General features: G+C 37.5%; 1 protein-coding gene, 1 long non-coding RNA gene and 1 other non-coding gene across 15 annotated transcripts; 2 read left to right on the top strand and 1 right to left on the bottom strand.

Annotated features, from left to right (window-relative positions):
• The first annotated feature begins 1,559 nt into the window (after positions 1–1,559).
• LOC103701188 (uncharacterized) lies at positions 1,560–6,561 on the top strand. Its single transcript, XM_008783161.6, has 2 exons — positions 1,560–1,970; positions 6,262–6,561. Exons 1-2 carry the CDS (start codon positions 1,707–1,709, stop codon positions 6,397–6,399), a joined length of 402 nt encoding a protein of 133 aa, XP_008781383.3. The 5' UTR covers positions 1,560–1,706; the 3' UTR covers positions 6,400–6,561.
• Positions 6,562–7,031: 470 nt separating this feature from the next.
• On the top strand, positions 7,032–7,104 carry TRNAE-CUC (transfer RNA glutamic acid (anticodon CUC)). The gene has a single exon. It is a non-coding gene; the product is annotated as a tRNA-Glu (tRNA).
• Positions 7,105–7,396: 292 nt separating this feature from the next.
• On the bottom strand, positions 7,397–14,276 carry LOC113462349 (uncharacterized). 13 transcript variants are annotated; one of them, XR_016399500.1, is made up of 5 exons: positions 14,002–14,276; positions 12,979–13,225; positions 11,434–11,505; positions 11,161–11,239; positions 7,397–11,032 (listed from the first exon to the last, which is right to left on the bottom strand). It is a non-coding gene; the product is annotated as an uncharacterized LOC113462349 (long non-coding RNA). The 13 variants fall into 13 exon arrangements; XR_016399498.1 differs by having other exon boundaries at positions 7,397–10,817; positions 11,161–11,334; XR_016399497.1 differs by having other exon boundaries at positions 7,397–10,817; positions 11,161–11,363.
• Between the last annotated feature and the right edge of the window lie 5,492 nt (positions 14,277–19,768).

The raw sequence follows: 19,768 nt of genomic DNA on the forward strand, positions 1-19,768 counted from the left end.
GGTCTCGAAAAATAAAAGAATTTTAAAAAAATGAACTCTCTGGCTGTTAGGATGCAGGAAAATAACGGATTGCACAAATAGGTTTTATAGATTTGATTTAAATTTTCTTCCTTTTTCATTTTTCTTAGTTTTCTGAATCACCAAGCACATATATATTACATCATCAAGCATACTTGTAGGACCTCATGAAAAGCAGATAATATACTTTTGTTTGGGAGTCATGTCAAACATCTGATTTTTTTCAGATGGTGCAGATGTCGATGATGGTAATTCATTGTGTTTGTGATGGGAATACGGAGGAAAGAAAGTTGTCACGAGAAAGAACTTACACGAAAAACCCTAAAAAATCACGTTAGCATGATTTAAGGGAAGAATAGGTAGGCATATGGCTATTATATGGTGATGGTCGTTATCGAAGCTATTTTTATTCTCAGAAAACCACACTCAAGATTAAATGGGTAAAAGTTGTTTTTTTTATTATAACAATGATCTTCACAGGGCCAAGGACAACGATGGCAAAAACATAAGCTAAGGTCTCCACCAGCTTTGGAAGCAATAGTATTAAAGCCGGTTCAGCCGAGACTTGCAAAAAACTATAGATCCTGTCTACAACATCTTAGGGAACCTTGAAATTTCATTCGATTTTTGATGACTTGGTCCCCATGGCTATCCAACTGAATAGCGTAGTCAGGAACAGTATGACAGGCATTCTGAACCTCTTTCCATTCAATTTCTTTTCTTATTCTTTATTCTACTGAGCTCAAAACTTAGCTATGCATTATTTGACAAAATAAGATTAATTTTAAATCTATACTGACACAACACTCAACCAATTTCTGTGACCCTATCTGGATTCCTAACTTCCATAATACAACACCAAAGTACCATGTGTAAAAAGGATATGAAATCTCCTTTGATAACGGAACGGAGGGCAAAACAGCCAAACAATGCCCGTGCAATCATAAAACAGACAAAATCACCGATTTAAACAAAAATTTCAGATTTTTGATATAGCCAAATGCAGACTTTGACAATAATCGAAGTTCAAGAGCGATTGCCATGGTAAAAGTATAACATATAAAAAGAAGGCATGAAATACAAGCAAAAGAATATAATACAATGTGAAAAAACCAATGACTTGAAAGAAGAAACACATCCGGTTTGATACAATCATATCTAAGTCACTGTTGAGTACCATTCGTATCAGAAATCTTGGTCTGCGAAAGTATTACTTCATATTGCCTTTGGCACTCCGAGGTATCCTATTTTTTGACTTTATTGGGTGTATCCGTACCCGACAGGTATGATCCACCCGTATTAGCCAAAAAAAAAAAAAAAAAAAAAAAAAAAAAAAAAAGTGTTACTTCATATACAAGTCCCTGAGACATACTCAAAATCAATTCCAAGATCCAACTATTTCTTCGCTCCCTACTCTGGAGTACCTGGGTTGGAGAAGGGGGAGGAGGAGGCTAGGATTTACTTTGGGAGGGGCGGGAGGAGCGGAAGGCGGCGGAGGGCCGGGAGAGCTCGGTTGCGAGGGCGTCGGGGCTGAGGCCGCGGTCGCAGAGGGCGACGAGGAGGGTTGTTGGTTGGTCGAGATACGTGATGGGCTTCGCCTATCCGGACCGGCCTGGGCCCTCCGGTTTATACTTGAACCGGACCGTAAACTCGACCCAAAACCCTTTAAACCCTACTAGGCGCTGCCAATGTGCATCGAACGAGGGAGGGAGGGAGAGCAGCGGTGCTTTCCTCTCGATTCTCTTTCTAGGGCTCAATCGATCGAAGGCGGAGGAGGAGAGGAAGACAAAATGAAGCCGGTGGTGGGTATCGTGGTTTCGAATAAGATGCAGAAATCGGTGGTGGTGGCGGTGGATCGGCTGTTCCACCACAAGCTCTACAACCGCTACGTCAAGCGCACCAGCAAGTTCATGGCCCACGACGAGAACAATGACTGCAACATCGGCGACCGAGTAATAATCCCTCTCCCGTTCTTTCTTTCTCTCTTATCCGCCTCCGGATCGATCCCGTTCTCCAAAATTTTTGTTGCTGTCGGTTCCTTATTCGATTTGTTTATCTCAATTACTACGTTGTTCTTGGAAGGTGAAAAAAGGGCCATTTTTGTATCATGTCTTGTGATCCCATAAATTTGATGTGTTGCTATTGATTTAAGAATTTATACGTGTAGGGGTTGCTTCAGATATTCGAATATTAGAAAATTTGAAGCTTGTAAGCGTCTATTGAATTGAATAGAATCCAAATTCATGGGTTAATTCTCTTGAGTAGATGAGCGTTAAGGAATATCTATTTTACACCAAATGTCTTAATTAAAAACTGATGGGATCACGGCTGTTATAATGATAATATACGTGACTACTTGATAGAACCTGTGGTTTTTTGTATTGGTGAAAATGGGAGGAGAGGTAGAATGGAAAAGAGGGACGTGAAGATTTGATGAGAGAGGACATGAATTGTAGAGAGATTTTAGAGACAAGTTTAATTCAGTGGTTTTGATGTCAACTATGGCTCATCATACCACAATAATTTGCATAGAGAACAGGCCACCACACTGACTGAAATTCAATAACTTCTTCTCAGCTTACAACTTAAAGTTTAATAGTACACTCTGCTTTATATGATCGCTCAGCCTCTTATCCTATCCTATTAAATTAATAATGAAAATATTTTAATAATATATAACATTTTCTACAACTGGTAGGTAATCGGGTTAGTTTTCCAGCATCCTCTTTTAACAATTTGTCCGTTTATATTAATGACTTAACGAAAATTTATGCAATTTGATGTTCATCTTTAAATTACAATGACATTTTATGTGATATGTTAAGTTCTTTGCAAGTTGTTACTAAAACAAAGTATTCTATGACTGCTCAGAAAACAACTTATTACATAGTCTTCTTAACCAATAGGCGTGAGTGATGCAAGATGATGCTAAAAATTTTCTACTTAGGTTGCTGATTTCATATCTTTTTGCTTTTTCTTGATCATGCAAACATGCTATATGCCAGAAAAGAATATATTCTTGGGCATCCCTTTTTTTCTTTACATCTATCACAGTTTTAACCAGGGTCCGCTGTACCGGTACCGGTCGGCGTATCGGTGGCGGCTCGGACCGGTCCGTACCGGTGGCGGCTCGGACCGGTCCGTACCGGTCCCGGACCGGTCCCGTACCGGTCCGAACCGGTCCCGTACCGGTCCGAACCGGTCCCGTACCGGTTCTTCAATAATAAACTACCGGTACCGGATTTCACGCCGATCCGGTACCGGTCCCAGGCCGGACCGATACGTACCGGCCCGTACCGGCCGGTACGGACCGGTACGGCAAACCATGGTTTTAACCATTCTGTTGAACATTATTGAAATCTAGTATTCATTGATGTGGTGCAGACCATTGCTTTGGTGTAGATGAATTTGGCTTGAATTGGAATCTAGTGTTTCTATGCAACCAATTCCCATTAACACTGATTGACTATCCTGTTTTCATGAAGATTTTCAACCAACCTATCGAGTTATGTAGTGTTTATTAGTTTGTCTGACCTTTCTTCTTTAGTTCAACTGAATTTAGGACTTACAACAGTATATGTCCATTTCAGAGATTTCCATTGTCAACCCTTTAATTTCACTTCAAAAGCTTTTCAATTTTTGCTAAACTTCTGAGATCTAATGTAGAAGCTGAGTACTTGATAGATGATTTTGATGAGTTTTGTTGGGGTAGATGATAGGAAGATTGTTAGGATGATAAGAAACATGCTCTTAACATATTACCAATAATCTTTTGAATGAACTTGTTGCTTACGAGGCTATGGTGTTGAATGGGTGACGTAAAAAGCATGTTGTGGAGGATGCTAGAAGAAGCATAGTGGAAAAAAGCTTTTGGTTCGTCATCTTTGTTTATTTGGTTCTACTGCATATGTAGATGTAACAAAGCTAGGCTTGTAGTGAAGCTTACCAAGTATAGGTAAAAGTGCAACCTTGGTACAGCATCCATAACTGTCAGGTCTTGGATTTGAGATAGTAAAGTTCCTGCATACATTAGTAACTTATTAGATGGATTTGAAGCTCCCTTCTCATATTGCATCCTTGAAATGAATAAGCAGCAGCCTACATTGATCAGTCTACAGTATGTGTAGAAAAGAACAATCAATATATATGTACAAGTTGAAGAAGGAACTTTTTGGCTGAAGCAAGGTCTTTAAGCATGTTATACTTGTGTAGATGTGAGCTTATCTTCTTGTCAGTATGTAACTCAGTTGTCCTGTTGTGCTATATTTCTTACTTCTCATATAATTGGTGATGAAAGTGGGTTACTGCTTGCATTTTCATTGGCAGAAGTCGGTTCCTAAACCAAAACTGTTAAAAGTTAATTTTGGTTATTCTATACTAGCTTTTGTCAGCTGCAACAAGAAGTTGTATGCACTTTTCTTTTTGAAAGGCTCATCCAGGTTCATAGTTCCCTCAGTTAGGATTTGTGATTGACTATTTGTAATCTTGTTATTTCAAGTTGTTGCTTTATTGTAGCCAACCATGCTGTATCTAGCAGGAAAATGATCCAATGCTATGCCTCAAACATTGATAAGAAAATTTATAGAATTTTTTACTCCAGGTGCTTTATGCATTCAGAATTTTGCATCTGATGCTTTTAGAAAGATCTCGTACCAAATGAGCTCTGCTTCCAAGGCTTCATTTGATATCACTTCGTGACTTCCATTTTTTTTAGCTTGCTAAGACGTCCAATCAACAGTTTTGTTGTCCCTTGCAGGTAGCGCATAATCTGCCAACTTCCCTGCTTAACATCTTAGCTACTTATTTGATCTGCTTATTGTACTGCACTGTTTGTTTCAGAGTTTGTGGTTCGTCAAACTCGAGTTTATGTAGGAATGAGCAACCTTGGCATTGAGTTGTAAGTGGAGATCTGGTGCATTAGAGTTCCTGAACCCATGTGCTTCAGCATTTTGACTTTGGCCAGGCGGTTGCATTAGTTGAAGTCATGGAAAGGGAGAGGATGGATGGCAGACTCATCTCCAGATTCAACCTTACTACATCAACCCATATTGGTCTGACCTGATCTAACTAGATCCATCCAAACCAAGCGCAACTCAACTTGACCCATTCCTACCTATTTGGACCCAACCTGGTAGGATCCAGCAGAATTAGATGACATCAATTCAAGTGACTTTGTCCAACTAGAGTTGATCCAAGCCGACACAACTGGTATCATAGTTTTGAAATAAGTATTAAATTTCAGACTTAAAAGACTTACATCGAACAACAAGCATTTGTTTTAGAACTATAATTGACCAAACTGCAGTTCAGCAAACTCTAGTTTTGCCAATGAGGGAGTTGTGCGAACGAATGGGTATGAGGACAATGTTCTGCTATTGGAAGGACTTGCAATTTCCTAGTTGGTAGGAGATACTTTGTTATTCTTTATAGCAAGACCTGCATAGTGCCAGTCCGTTCTTGTGCTTTTGGAGGCTGGGATTATTGATTTAGGCAAAAGCCAACCTTAAAGGCCCTGGTCAGTTGTATCCTCTCTTTGCTAGAAGTCCTACCCACAATGAAATTTTTATTGTGCACCAAGGTATCTGCAAATATCACCATGGCTAGATCTGCTCAACTGGCCATTTCTTTAGTTGAACCCTTCCCTCTCCTTTTAAGTGAAGCTCAATTATTTAGATTAACGTCGATGATTATGATGATGCTCTATAATATTTATTCTTGGCCCATCATGGAAAACCTTAAGTTTATTTTCCATATAACGATAGTTAAAATGGAGGAGCAAGGGGGAGGGAGACACTGTTATCTGATGAAGTACCAGGCCTTGAGTGACTATACTAAATGGTTTTCTGGAAAACTGGAACCTTTGCTAACAAGATGAGCCTAGATTTGGGATTACTAGATGATTTATATATTAGTTTTATCATTGTCCATTTACTTTACTCTATATGCTGAATAACTTTATAGGATTTTTTTTTTTTTTGGCCGTATGCTAAATGTATATGAAGTCACTGAAGTGAGAAACAAAGAAGCAAGAATTAGCACTCATCTGTTTGTAAAGATCTATCCATCTTTTCCTGATCTTTGTCCCATAAAAAAAAAAGGCGTGGGAGGACGGTCTTAGGAGACAACTAATTTTCTGCCTCTCATCTGTTTGTAAAAATCTGGTCCTAGGAGACAACTAATTTTTTGCCTCTTTTATCTGAAACTTTTATTTTTTTTCCTATCTAATAAAATTGTTACCGACAGGTTAAGTTGGATCCTTCAAGGCCACTGAGCAAATGGAAGCACTGGGTTGTCGCCGAGATACTTCGAAGAGCAAAAGTCTATGTTCCACCATCACCAACAGCTCCGGCACCTAGTAGACCTGCTATGGGGTCACCTTAGACTACTCCATCCTCCTAACATCTCACATATGGAAGAGAATTTCAATTACTTTTAATTTGACTAAATGTTTGTCCCCATATAATGGCTGGAACGTTGTTATTTTTGTAATCTATTACAGATAAATGTGCCATGGAGTAGAATTCTTCATTTTTTTGTTTCCAATTGTTCTCTAGCTTCCTTTTTCTTTTTTTTAATAATTTTTTAAATTTCAAATATGTTGATGAATGCATAGTAGAAATACCTTTTTGATACAATCATCTCATTGTTATTAAATGGATATTTTTCTTCCATTACGGGGACTGAAAACTGTGAATTTGATAACAGTTTGAATATCAACTCTTGTATCTTATTGTAGTCCCTAGATCAGTGTATGATGTTATGTTATTACATAGCACAGCTGAAATCTGTATACAAGAATTGCGAACTCCAGGCTTGCCTGGGTGATCAAAATCCTGTTCTTAGCAATCAAACATTCTAGTTTCAAGTTTTGGGCGATGCATCCTGGTATTTGGACTTGGGTTAGTATGGTGTTAAAAGAGCATTTTTAGGGAAAAGGGGGAGGGGTGGGGTGGCTGAGCACGACTCGCATGTATCGACTAGTTAGGAGTTTGATATGGATACCTTACAGCACTTCCGTTGTAGTCTAGTTGGTTAGGATACTCGGCTCTCACCCGAGAGACCCGGGTTCGAGTCCCGGCAACGGAAAGATTTTTTTGTGTAAATTTATTTTATTTCATTTTCATTACCTAAATCTCAGCAAATCTGAGTCTTTGTGCCTCTCAACATAAAGCGGAATAAATCATCAAAAAAAACATAAAGCGTGATAAGCTGAAGTCCATTATTGATAAATTAAGAGGATGACGAGCTAAAGGCTTACAAAAAGGAAAACTAGTCAAATCAGTGTATGCAGCATTGAATCAGTAGACGTATCCTTCGCATGAAATAATGATTGATCTTCTTTCACAACAATAACTATTGGATAATATCTTATATAGATATCAAAGCATTCCGAACTATTTTTCATTTGTCTGCATACAACTCGTAGCAGCTATTATGTGATCCAAGGATACACATCGTCAAAAAAAGATGAATCACTCTTTCATGCCAAAGATACAACCCAAACTCGATATCCTCCATATGCATCTAATAGGAAACCTATTTAAAATATAAATAGCATAAGCAATAACTTCCGCCCATAAAACTTTTGGCAAATTTTTACAATGTAACATACATCTAACCATATGCATAACAATTCTATTTTTTCTTTCCACCACTCCATTTTGTTGAGTGTACCTATCAATTAACTGATGCTCAATACCATATAACTTCAGAAAATCATTACAAACAGTATATTCAGCGCTCCTATTAGTCCTCAAAATTTTAGTAAGATGTCTCCTTTGCTTTTCAACATAAGACAAATTATTTTTAAATGCATCACAAGCTTCAGAGTTTTGTTTCAAAAAATAAACTCATGCCTTCCTAGCAAAATCATCAATAAACAAAATAAAATATCTGCTACCACCAATTGAAGGAACCTCCACAGAGCATAAATTTGAATGAATGATTTCAAGTGGTCTCTTTGCTTTTCAAAACTTTCCTTTAGGGAAGATATTTCTATGCTTCTTCTCCAAAACACAAATCTCACAAACACTATTAGGACAGTCAATATACAACAGTCCTGAAATCAACTTCTTACTAGCAAGAAATTTCAACAACCAAAATTTAGAAAGCGTCCAAACGCATGTGCCACAGCCAATTATCATCACCAATTATAGAATTAAGAAAAGGTAAATCTCCACAGTTCCATGTTGTAGCTCTTTTCTGCAAGCTGTCGTACACTCAAAAGATTCTGATGAAGATTTAGAACAAAAAATTCATCTGAAATATAGTTAAGATACTCATTCTTCAATTTGATTGTAATCTTGCCTCTCTCCAAAACTTGGTACCTTTGTATTATTTCCAAACTTCACCTCTATGCGAAACAACTTATTCAGCAAACATCTCCTTTTTGTCCCACATGATTATTGCAGCCTGTATCCAAAAACCACTTATTTTTCTCATTTTTCTCTGTTACATGACCTGCTAGTAATAAAGTCTCCGAGTTATCACCACCGTTTACAGCAATTTTAGCATGCAACTCTCTACTCTCCAATTTTCTAAGGCGACATTCATGCTGAATGTAGCTGTACCTTTTACAATTATGGCATTGAATATGATACTTACACTCTCGCTGATGGTAGTCATACTTCTTACACTTATAGCATTGGATACGACATTTATCATATTTTTTATCAGAATCATTATCTCTTCCTTGTCCTTGACCCAATCTATAATTTCTTTTCTCCTCCGCCTTTAAAATATAGACCTCTTTGGTTTGATTCAGCTTTGTTCAAGAACTCTTCTTTTTTGTTCTTCAAATTCAATTGGATTTGCAATGTTCAAAATGATTTTTCCCATCAAATTTAAAAACCATACATGATACATGAGACATATTTGCAGCCATACTTGAAAATCGCTTAGCTCTGATATCAAATGTTGGAGATCAAAATTGATTTAATTATTTGACCAAACAAATATTAAGAAACAAAACGCGTAGACATAGTAGAGATGTTTTGAGAACAAGATGACAACGCAAAACAGTCCTTTTTTCATTGAAAAAAAAAACTAACATCATAACTACTAGTCCTTTTATATTAGCAAAACCAAGGGCCATGTAATCCCATATAATACACCCAAGACAAAACACCAACCAGCAACTAATAAAAAACAAAATAAATATTTTTTCAAACTTGGTTTACTAACTCTTGCACCAGAAAAGATGTAATTAATATCTGGCATAACCGTGCACACAAAACAATGAACTATATCAAACGATGAAATACTTTTATTGTTACAGAAGTTCAAAGCAGCGTCACAATAATACTCTTATCAACCTTTCAAAGATTTTTAAGGAAGTCCCCTGTGAATCTGTATCACCGATGGATAACATTAAATGTTCGAATGGATTATTTTCTTACATGCTCCAGATGTCTTGATGATTTAGATAAACTATATGCCAGCACAACGGTCATGATAAACATGATGAGTTGATACAGCTTCGGATATGTTTTAAATGCTTTGACTATCACTATTATGATTCGTGTGTTTTTTCTATGTTCCCCAGTGACACTAGAATTTCTGTTGTTACTGTAGATATGTATGAGGCATGTAGCAGGCAGTATGTATTGCTATCCAGGCTGGATGTGGGTGGCACAAAGACCACCCAACCCAATGGGCAATATATGCTTTTAGAGTTACATATGTGGAGGAAAAAAAGAAAATAGCATGGACACTCACTGTATGTTGGGCAAGTATGATTCAAGTGTTAATACGTTCCGCCCATAATTATACTTCTAGCCTTTCTGAACCTAACCCACTTTAATTTTATAGATCTAGAGAGAATAAAGCACCATCTGATTGGACTAACTTAGATTTCGTTCATCAGCATTTTAAGCATGGTCTGCCGTACCGGTCTGGTACGGTCCGGTACGTACCGGTCCGGTACGGTCCGGTACGTACCGGTCCGGCCTGGAATCCGTACCGGATCAACTTGGAATCCGGTACCGGTAGTTTATTGTTGGAGAACCGGTACGGGCCCGGTTCGGACTGGTACCGGACCGGTTCGTACCGATCCGGACCGCCACCGGTACGCCGACCGGTACCGGTACGACGGACCTTGATTTTAAGTTTTGCTCAAAATTAGATATGAACATTAGAAGAACACATGTTCATCCTTAAATGATACATAAATTATTAGGTGAGCCTAACCAAGTATTATAACTCATGGAAGAACAGATACGCAACTATGAGCAAGTATTACACACGAAAGCGCTTCACGGTTTATGTCAAGGAGCTGACACAATAATAATGGCAAATAGATGGATGAAGCACAGGATAATATTCATAAAAACTAGCAACAACATATTAATTGATAGCATTGAATAAATTGTTAATGATTAAAAGTCTCACTGTTGATGGTTCAATAATACCAGTTATGCCTCCTGCAACATAACCAGTCAGTAGGACAATAAAAGCAGTTGGTTTATCCTCCCAAACAGAAATGATATCATTGTGGACCTCAGAAAAATACTCCCCTTCAAGTAAATTTGCTGCAGTTAGAAATCCAGAAAGAGCAATTTAACAAAAGCAGGTCAGTTAAATACAAGAGATAGTCAAATCTTTTTAAAGATAACTTGTGGGTACAGAAAATTACAGTGGGAAAACAAACTCTACATATGGCTTTACTAGTTTAGTAACAATTGTCTAGAGCTAAATGTTTACCTATTAGAGGGCACATAACTATAGAAATAGCCAACAAGCCATATCCATCTGCTGTACATAACTTAATGCGCAATTTTACTGACTCCCCATGTAATGACCTGATAAATACATCACCAAACATGACTAATTTACACTAGTTTATTATTTAAATGACAAAAGAGGATACAAACCATCAGATTATAAGTACACATGTTAATCAATCAAATTGTACGGTTATGTATTGAAAGATTACTTCATTGCATCTCCTTGCCATCATCTATCCCCCATTCCTTCAACCACATCCCCCTTCCATTTACTTCCCCTGCCAACTTCTCTATGAACATGCGGAGATATAAAATGATTAAAACGTAGTTGCCTAGGAACTTTTACAGCAATGCTGTAACTTCAGGGAGAAGTATAATAATAATAATAATAAAGCTGAGGTAAAAGTTTAGAGCATACCAGCTGTAACATAGAAATGACGAGTTAAATCGCTGATGCCAACATGATCTTCAGTTATAACTACTGTAAACTCCCCTACCTAAATGGTAATAAAAGAAATAATCCAAAAAAAAGGATCCCCCTCAGGATATGGAAATACACCAGACCCATATGAACTATTTCCCTTCTTCTCACCTGCCGATAAGGAAAAGTTCACTGGATATCTGCTAAAATTAAAATTTTTATCATTGAAAGCATCATCCAAAAGCTTGATCTTAATAGTTGCTACATCACCTGCTTGAAATGTATTCCCATCATCAAGCCAACCAAAGACAAAGCTTGGTAAGGGTGGTTTACCTCCAGTTCCTGAAAGAGAAGTTGTGTCAAAAAAAGGATTACAGAAACTGCATGGAAGGAAAAACTTATGAGATCTATTGGGTTCTGAACTGCCAACATAATTCAAATCATTCTGAGCAAGTAAATTTTAAAAGTTAGATCTTATAAACATGATAGATAAACTTCATTAATTTTTAAATGGAAACAAGAGTACATTAATTTGTTGACACAAAATGAATTAATTACAGAGCAAGATATGTGCGGAGAACAATCTTTAACCCATCAATAATAGGCAGGCTTTATGAATCCTACTTCACCATTTAGAAGGATCCAAGGTCAAGTGCCTGGAGACTTTCGTAATATCTCCTCCATTTTCTGTTTTCAAAAGGATGTCCCCATTTTCTCACCTTTCAGCTTGCAACCAAGACCCCACATTTACTAGTTCTCTGACCTATGCCTTAGAGGGACAAACTGTCTCAAACAGCATTTCATCATTTTATCCAAGGAATTGAGCTTGCACAATGTTGAATGATACATTTCTGCACAAAGTTACAATATCAGGGGAACCAATCATATATCAGTCAGTATCATAGTACAGGATTACAGATGTTACAAGTCAATACACTGTCAGATGACTCACGATAAACTATGGTTGCACCCTCCATCAAGGCATCACATGCTTCAATAATACAAAGAGTACAGGTGAATTCATGTTAATGAAAGAATTGGAATTGTTGAGCTAGCACTTGGGAATGGAAAAATCAGTATGTGAGATGGAACCATTATTCACTTGCAAATCTCCCTAGTCCAAACAAATATGCATATCCATTTTGATTCTGAGATGAGCACAAAGTGTTTCTTTTATTCATATTTTCTGTGTATTTATCGATTTTATGAGTTTATGCCTTTGTTCTTTGAATCTTAAAGAAATTATACGCAGTCCTTACCTTAAAACTTGAATTCCTTAACTTAGTTTGGATTGTGTTTCCTATGTACTCTTATTTTGTCTATTTTCTTTATATACGAATGACTAAACGTTTGATTTGACAAGATTCATATACAAAATACTATTAATGTACATGTTCGAATTGGCTTGTGGTGTAAATTTGGTTGGAGGAGTCAAATTCTTATTGCAAAGTTCAGAAGAAGTCTACTAGTTACTAAAAAGAAGCAAGAAATATTATAATAAAGGGATATTCTACATGTGTGCATGCGTATGTTACTGTGTTTCTCAGCACTTGCCATGCACCTTTTGATGCCTTTTGAAGATGGCTTTTAGCAGAACAGCTGATCCTCTAATCCATCACTTAATCCACTATCGTTGTACTAAACAATAAACTATTAAGTCAATCAATTCTAACTCTATCCTTTCAAGATTGTTTTTTGGTAGAATGAAGCATAAAAGTTATTTGCACCTAAAAGGTGCGACTGCAAACAGCAAAAGCAAAATCAATCAATTATAAGTTCATAATCTAACGAGTTGGAGTTCATTCAGCATATTACCCGAGTGCCAACTCCACCTGGTGCTCTTATGCTATAGCATCATTTAGCAGCCATGCAGCAACACCTACCATGTGGCATCACCAACCCCACCAGTAGGTAATGCTGCGGATGTCTCCACGAGTATGTCTTGATGTGAAGAGGCTTGATTTCCACATAACTTTCAGGTTTTAAGATTGTGTTTTACTGAACATGAATGTCGCTCTCCTTAGACCCGGCCACTAATACCTCCTGGCAGATTCATCAAAAGCTGTAGCCACAAACCCTAAAGTCAATCAAGAATCTTGGCATTGTTACTCAGCAGAAACTACTGTCTTACAACCATTGCCTATCCACTAATTTTTGAGGGAAAGCACAATGCCATAACTAAATTCACAGCTTAAAAATGTTTATCATTATTCTTTCCGCTGGATACCACCCAACTTGCATGTTATGAGATCACTAGTGATTCCAACCCCCTCTTTTGGACTACAGCAGAAGCAGTGATATCAACACTACATCTGCAATTCTACTTGCATTATATCTTTCCCATAAGAGTCCCTGAGGAGATTTCCCTATCTTCTTTTAAGAATAACCAAATTATACTGAGAAGATTTCATTATCTTCTTTTAAGAATAACCAACGAAAGGAAGAATACACTTTGCACCTAACCTTATGTTAAAAAAAAATATAAAGTTTTCAACGAAAGGAAAGCATCTCACGTCCCATTACACCTCAAATAGATAACAAATCGAGTAGAAGACAACAACGAGAATCAAAGAAAGAAGTCCTCAAACCCATAAAACCAAGAAAATATGATAATTTGTTATTTGAAAAAGAAAAAGAAGATAAAAAAGGAAAGAAAAACTAGGATCAAAACAAGATTTCCTCAAAACCCTAAAACCAATAAAATACCATGAAACTACTCAGTGACAAAGAAAAGAGTAAAAAGAACGTATACTCCCAAAAACAGTTCACAAAGATTAACAAAAGGGCATTGACAAGGTATCTAATCCTAAGAAGGTGAATAGAAAGCCCAATACGCACCTGCCGGAGATGGGGATTCTTCAGCCAGCGAACAATCTGGAGGAAAAATCCTTTGAGATAAACACAAAATCGAGGAGAAGATCTTCACCCAGCGGATAATATCGTCGTAATCAGATAAAAAACGAAAGGGTTTGGGGGCTCTTGGAGGAGTTTAGGGGGGGAACTTGGAACTTTGAAGCTAGGAAGGGGAGCGAGGGAGGGAAACAGAGTGGAAGAGAGGCGCCGTACAGCGGACGGAGGTAGAACGGTCTCTTGGCCGTCCACTGCGCGCGAAATGAAATCCACATCGCCAAGACGAATGGACCAAGACGTCCTCGAAACGTGGGACTATTTACTGCAAATACCCCTTTTCGTCGACCGTTGGATTGGACCATCGATCGTTGGATTAGACGATCGAAACGGATGAGCCGATGAGATTGAATTTGCGGACATCATAATTCGATCATTTTGGTTATGGTATGAATCAAATTTTTTTTTGATCCTCTGCTTAAATAGGCCAGGTATGAGCCAGATCTTCGACACAATTTCGCTCATAAGAGTGGAATTCTAATTGATTGAAATGAGTTAAATTGGGTTGAGTCATGAGCTTGAGCAAGGATTAACATTTTTTCAATGCTACTTGTTTTATTTATATTCAAAATAACTTATCAAAAGATATAAAGATTAGATTAAACATGGTAGATGGAATTATTAAAGAATTGAATTTTGTAAATTTGATTGTGTTACATGTCGTATTGGTCAAATTGAATTATGGGGATTGGCTCGGCAAGTGGGTCTCGATTCCATGCCGATTCAGGTTAGATTTGGGGGAGAGACATGTTATTGTCCTAATTTGGCTTGACTTACCACCACCTTGCCCAAAATATCTATGGCACATGTAAATCTGCAATAATATTCAATTCACTAAAAATATATTATTTTACATACTAGCTGCTTGTTTAGAAGTAGTGGATAGCGAATGAACTAGATTTCAACCACTGGCACGTGTTCTCAAATGAAGGCATATATCAAAATTATCAACTATCAAGGAGGCGCAAGTAAAGGGTTAGATTGTTAAGTTGCGACTAAGCTTCAAAGATTGTCTAATACTATGCATAGCATTATAGGAGTAAATCTTTTTATGTCATGCTTATCTTGTATTGTTTATGGTATAAGTCATATAAGTTTACACTAACCATTCGTATCTAAGCTTGTTGGCACCTTCCTCTCAAAATGTGAGATCTCAAGTTGAAACTTGAGTAGTAATAAATAATATTTATATTTAAAAATATATTTTCCACAATTTTCTTAGAAAAAACTATTTTGGGTATCTTTCTTTTTTTAAAAAAATATATTTAGAAAATAAAAACTACTTTAAGAAATAGATTTTGATAAAATTATAGAGATATCCTTCTAAGTTTATGTTATTTATAATTAGAACCCAAAAGTATCAATTAGCCACCAAAATTTTAAATTTGTTGTAATATGGCCCAGCCGTCTATCTTTTTTATTAAACATTATCACGTAAAGGTTACCTAATAACTAAATATTTGTAAAATCTCAAAACTGTCCTTCGCACTAACTTGGCGAGGGGCTCTTGTTTTGATACAAATTGATAGTGAGGAAAAGAAGAGTTATGTGGGTAGAACCCTTCGAGATACGTGTGATGAAGGAATGGAGTGTTTTGAGATTTATGTAGAGACGGGGTGCTTTGAGATTTATGCATAGACGGAGTGCTTTGAGATTTATGCAAGTGGATGGATAATAAAGGAGAAATACTTTGAGATTTGCGTAAGTGGATGGATGATAGAAGACGAGTGCTTTGAGATCTATGCAGATAGATCGATCATAAAAGATGGAGCGCTTTAAGATCTATGCAGATAAATCAATGATAAAGATGAAATGCTTTGAGATTTATGCAGGTGAATGGATGATAGAGGATGGAATGCTTTGAGTTCTATATAGGTGGATGTATGACAAAGGATGGAGCGCTTTAATATCTATACAGATGGATTGATAATAAAAGATGGAGTGCTTTGAGATCTATGCAGACGGATGGAAGATAGAAGGTAGAGCACTTTAAGATCCGTATATATGGATGAATGATAGAGGATGGGGCGCTTTAGGATTTGTGCAAGCGGATGAATGACACAAAATAGAGTGATTTAAGATCTGTGTCAGAGGATAGGTGATAAAGCATAAAGCACTTCGAGATCTATGCATGCGAATGGATGATAGAGGATGGGATGCTTTGAGATCTGTGCAGAAAATGAAGGACATAGGATGGAGTTGTGCTGGTAGAGGTGGCAATTTATGATCTACCCATCAATCCGACCCACAAATGATTCATTTTAAAGAGGTTCAAGTTTGACATGAATAGGTTTAGATCATAAAGAAGTCAATCCATCTAGACCTATTTACTAAATAGGTTTGGTTTATATTTAGACCTTTGACATGTTTAACTCATTTTGACCTATTTAGTAATCGGATCAAGTCGTAACCTGTCCTATTTAACCCGTTTAAGATTTGTTTAACCAATTTAAAACCTACTTAATATATTTACATCTTGTTTTACCCAATCTATTTAACCTGTTTAAATTCATTTTATCAGTTGAAAACTCATTTAACATATTTAACCCGTTTAATCTGAATTGACCTATTTAATTAATAAGCTATATAGGTTAGGGTTGGGCTACCTGTTTAATTAAAAGGTCAAGTTCAGGTTTGAATTTCTAACTTGTTTAATAAACATGTTGAGTTCGATTGATGAATTGTTGACTTGACCTACGTCCGACCTGACCCTATCCGATTTCTACTTTTATGAGCAAGCAAATGAATGATAGAGGATGGAGCTATGCAAGTGAATGGATGATAGAAGATGAAGTGCTTTAAGATCTGTGTAAGTGGATGGATGATAGATGATGGAGCTTTGAGATATGTACAAGTGGATGAATGAAATAAGTTGAGTGCTTTAAGAGCTATGCAGATGAATGCATGACAAAAGATGGAGTGTTTTGAGGTCGCATAAAAGTTAAGTTCTGGTCTCTCTAGATCAAGGATATTTTTATTCTTTTTCTCACTCCGTTAACAGTGTCAGCATCCAGATAGACGACCGGGCAGCCATATTGCAATAAAAATAAAATTTTGGTGGCTAATTGAAACTTTATAAATTTTTAGGGTCTAAGTAGTCCCAATTTAAAGGAATGTCTCTATAATTTTTTCATCAAATTTTTATCTCAATTTTTATATTTCAACTTTTAAAAATTGAAAACCAAAAGTGCATTTCAATCACCTTTTACATCACGGAAATTTGATTCGGAGGACATGACCTTTGCCACTTAAAACAAGAGGTGGAATTTTGATACCACAGGTATTAGCCCTCATTTTGAGCCATATTACAGTATGCCCATGTGGCTAGGTGCCTGGGCTCTGGCCTGGGTGCGGAGAAGGGTTGAAAATAATCTCTCCGAGAGAAAAAGAAAGAAAGAAGGAAAGAAAAGAAATTAGAGAAAACAACATCTACTATTGTCAGCAAAATAATTTGTTACCACTAGCCAAAGAATTTATTATTCCTTCATAAAATTTCAACCTACAATTGTTCCAATATATCCACGTCTTGGATTGAGGTATCTAAAATCTGACTCAACCTAATAGAACCACGGTATAACCTCTTTTTTTGATTTTTTTTTTCTAAGAATAGAAAACCAAAATACAATTACAAAACTGTTATCAATAAATCGAGTTTTAGACTACTAAAACTTGTCTCATTATACAAAATAGTATTACTCAAATTGGCTTCCATTTAAATGTTAAAGTTTAGCTTGCTCCTTTTGAAAGGTTCCTATCAAGCTTAAGTCCAAGCAGCCGCCTTTGTCTTCACAAGCTTAAAACAATTTACACCAACCCAAGCCTAGCAAACACTTAAACTCTATGCATTCTCAATTCCTTATCATTACAATTCCTTCATAGCTTTATTTTTTTTTTCAAAAAAATCTCTATAGCTTAATTTGTAGGCCAGCTTGCATGGATTAGTCAGAACTATAGTCAGAGAGGGTCTTGGCAAATCTTCATTTTTATATTCATAATGATATCTCATCAAATAAAAAATACTGATGACAATATCAAACAATGAACTTCTACTATTTATCAATGAAAAAAAAACTATATTTCTTATATCCTACTCTCTTGCAATTCGCAAATCATGTAAAACAAGATCACAAACTTAACTTTAAAGTCAACCACTAATTGTATTGGCTCTTCATTAAATATCTAAATTAGCAGCGCTGACTCATCCTTAGGCGACTGAGGCCCCGGCCCCCAAATGCATTTATTATAGTGAGTTCCAAGATGAGTGTCCAAATGTATTGAGGCCCCCAAATGCATTGGGGACCTCAAATGCTATATATCTTTATAGTTATAAATACATTGAGGCCCCTAAATGTATTTATATGGAACATATCTCTTACCTAAAGAAATTTATTATCTCTTTTTTTTATTTATGCATTGAGGCCCCCAAATACATTTATATTGGGCCTTTGAGTTCACCTTAGGCATCCAAATGCATTGAGCCACTCCTGTAAGTTAGGAATAATTTTCATTTAAATATAATAAGGCAATAATAATTAGAATATACAATATATATATATAAAGAGAGAAAGAGAGAGAGAAGGCTAGACCTGGCTATACCTGATCAAGTCTCTACACATACCTATATGTATATGTGTATGTATACATGTATGTGTGTGTGTGTGTATGTTCTGGTTTAAATTTGGCCCGAGGATGACCACATCGGAGGAGTCGAGGAAGCCGCCGGAATGTCAAGAAAGAAGGCGAACCACCTCCTGCGCGATGGTGTACCTGCACAAAGCCTCACCGATGGTTCCGGTGAGGACCCTTCGATGCTCAAGTTAGAATGGACCTCAAATGGATCAAAAGTTCCTCTAGACGTTACCTAATGGGACTATTTATAGTCCCTATAGAGGCGTCCAAGTGGCAGAGGTATGGCCCGCTCATTTATGAGAGGAGATGGCTTCCAGCCATATGGCATGTGGCTAGAGCATACTTGAGGCGCACGGTGTAGTTCATTCTTGTGAATGGAAGGCGTTGACAGCTGTAGCAGGGTATGGCTAGAGCAGCATGGTATTATCCTTGATTGTCGTTGGCCAGCGAGCAAAACATGGTGCGAGGGCGTTGCAATGGACGACCACGTGGGCAGGTATAGGCAGGCCCATGGATGCGGTCATAGGCGAGACCGAGCTCGGTGAGGTCGCATCAGGCGTTTGATAAGGTCGGCTTATCGGGTGCTGAGGTCGATCTAGCATCCCTGATTTCGAGGTATGCTCGGTGAAGCGTCCCGAGCTCGGAGGTTGGGGCGTGTTGTTGGATAAGGCACCCCAAGCTCGGTCAGGGTGCGTTGGCAAACAGAGGGGCGCCTCGGGCTTGGCTAGAGCGCGTTGTCCATGGAGAGTGTTGGAGCAGCTCAGTGGAGAGCAAGGTATTGTCTGCTTTAGGAGAGCACGCACGTGCTTAACATCGTGCGCGGCTTGTGCACGGTAATTTTTCCCTCACAGCTTTATCCCACGAGGGGCGCCTTGCTATGAGCATTGGAAAAGACTGACACAGATTGTAGCAGTGGAGAGACCTGTCTAAGGTTGGCTAAGCCCTCGACGAAGTTCGAGCTCGGATTAATTCCTAGCAGGGCCGAGGCCCGGCTCAACCAGTGTTGGGGTTTATTTGGATAAAATCGGGTGGCCCTACTGTAGTGAGCAGGATAATCCATTTTGTGCCC

The sequence above is a fragment of the Phoenix dactylifera genome, chromosome 2 (assembly GCF_051530095.1).
Source record: "Phoenix dactylifera cultivar Ajwa chromosome 2, Ajwa_hap1_PhDact_Kaust_v1.1, whole genome shotgun sequence".
Lineage (NCBI taxonomy): Eukaryota > Viridiplantae > Streptophyta > Magnoliopsida > Arecales > Arecaceae > Phoenix > Phoenix dactylifera.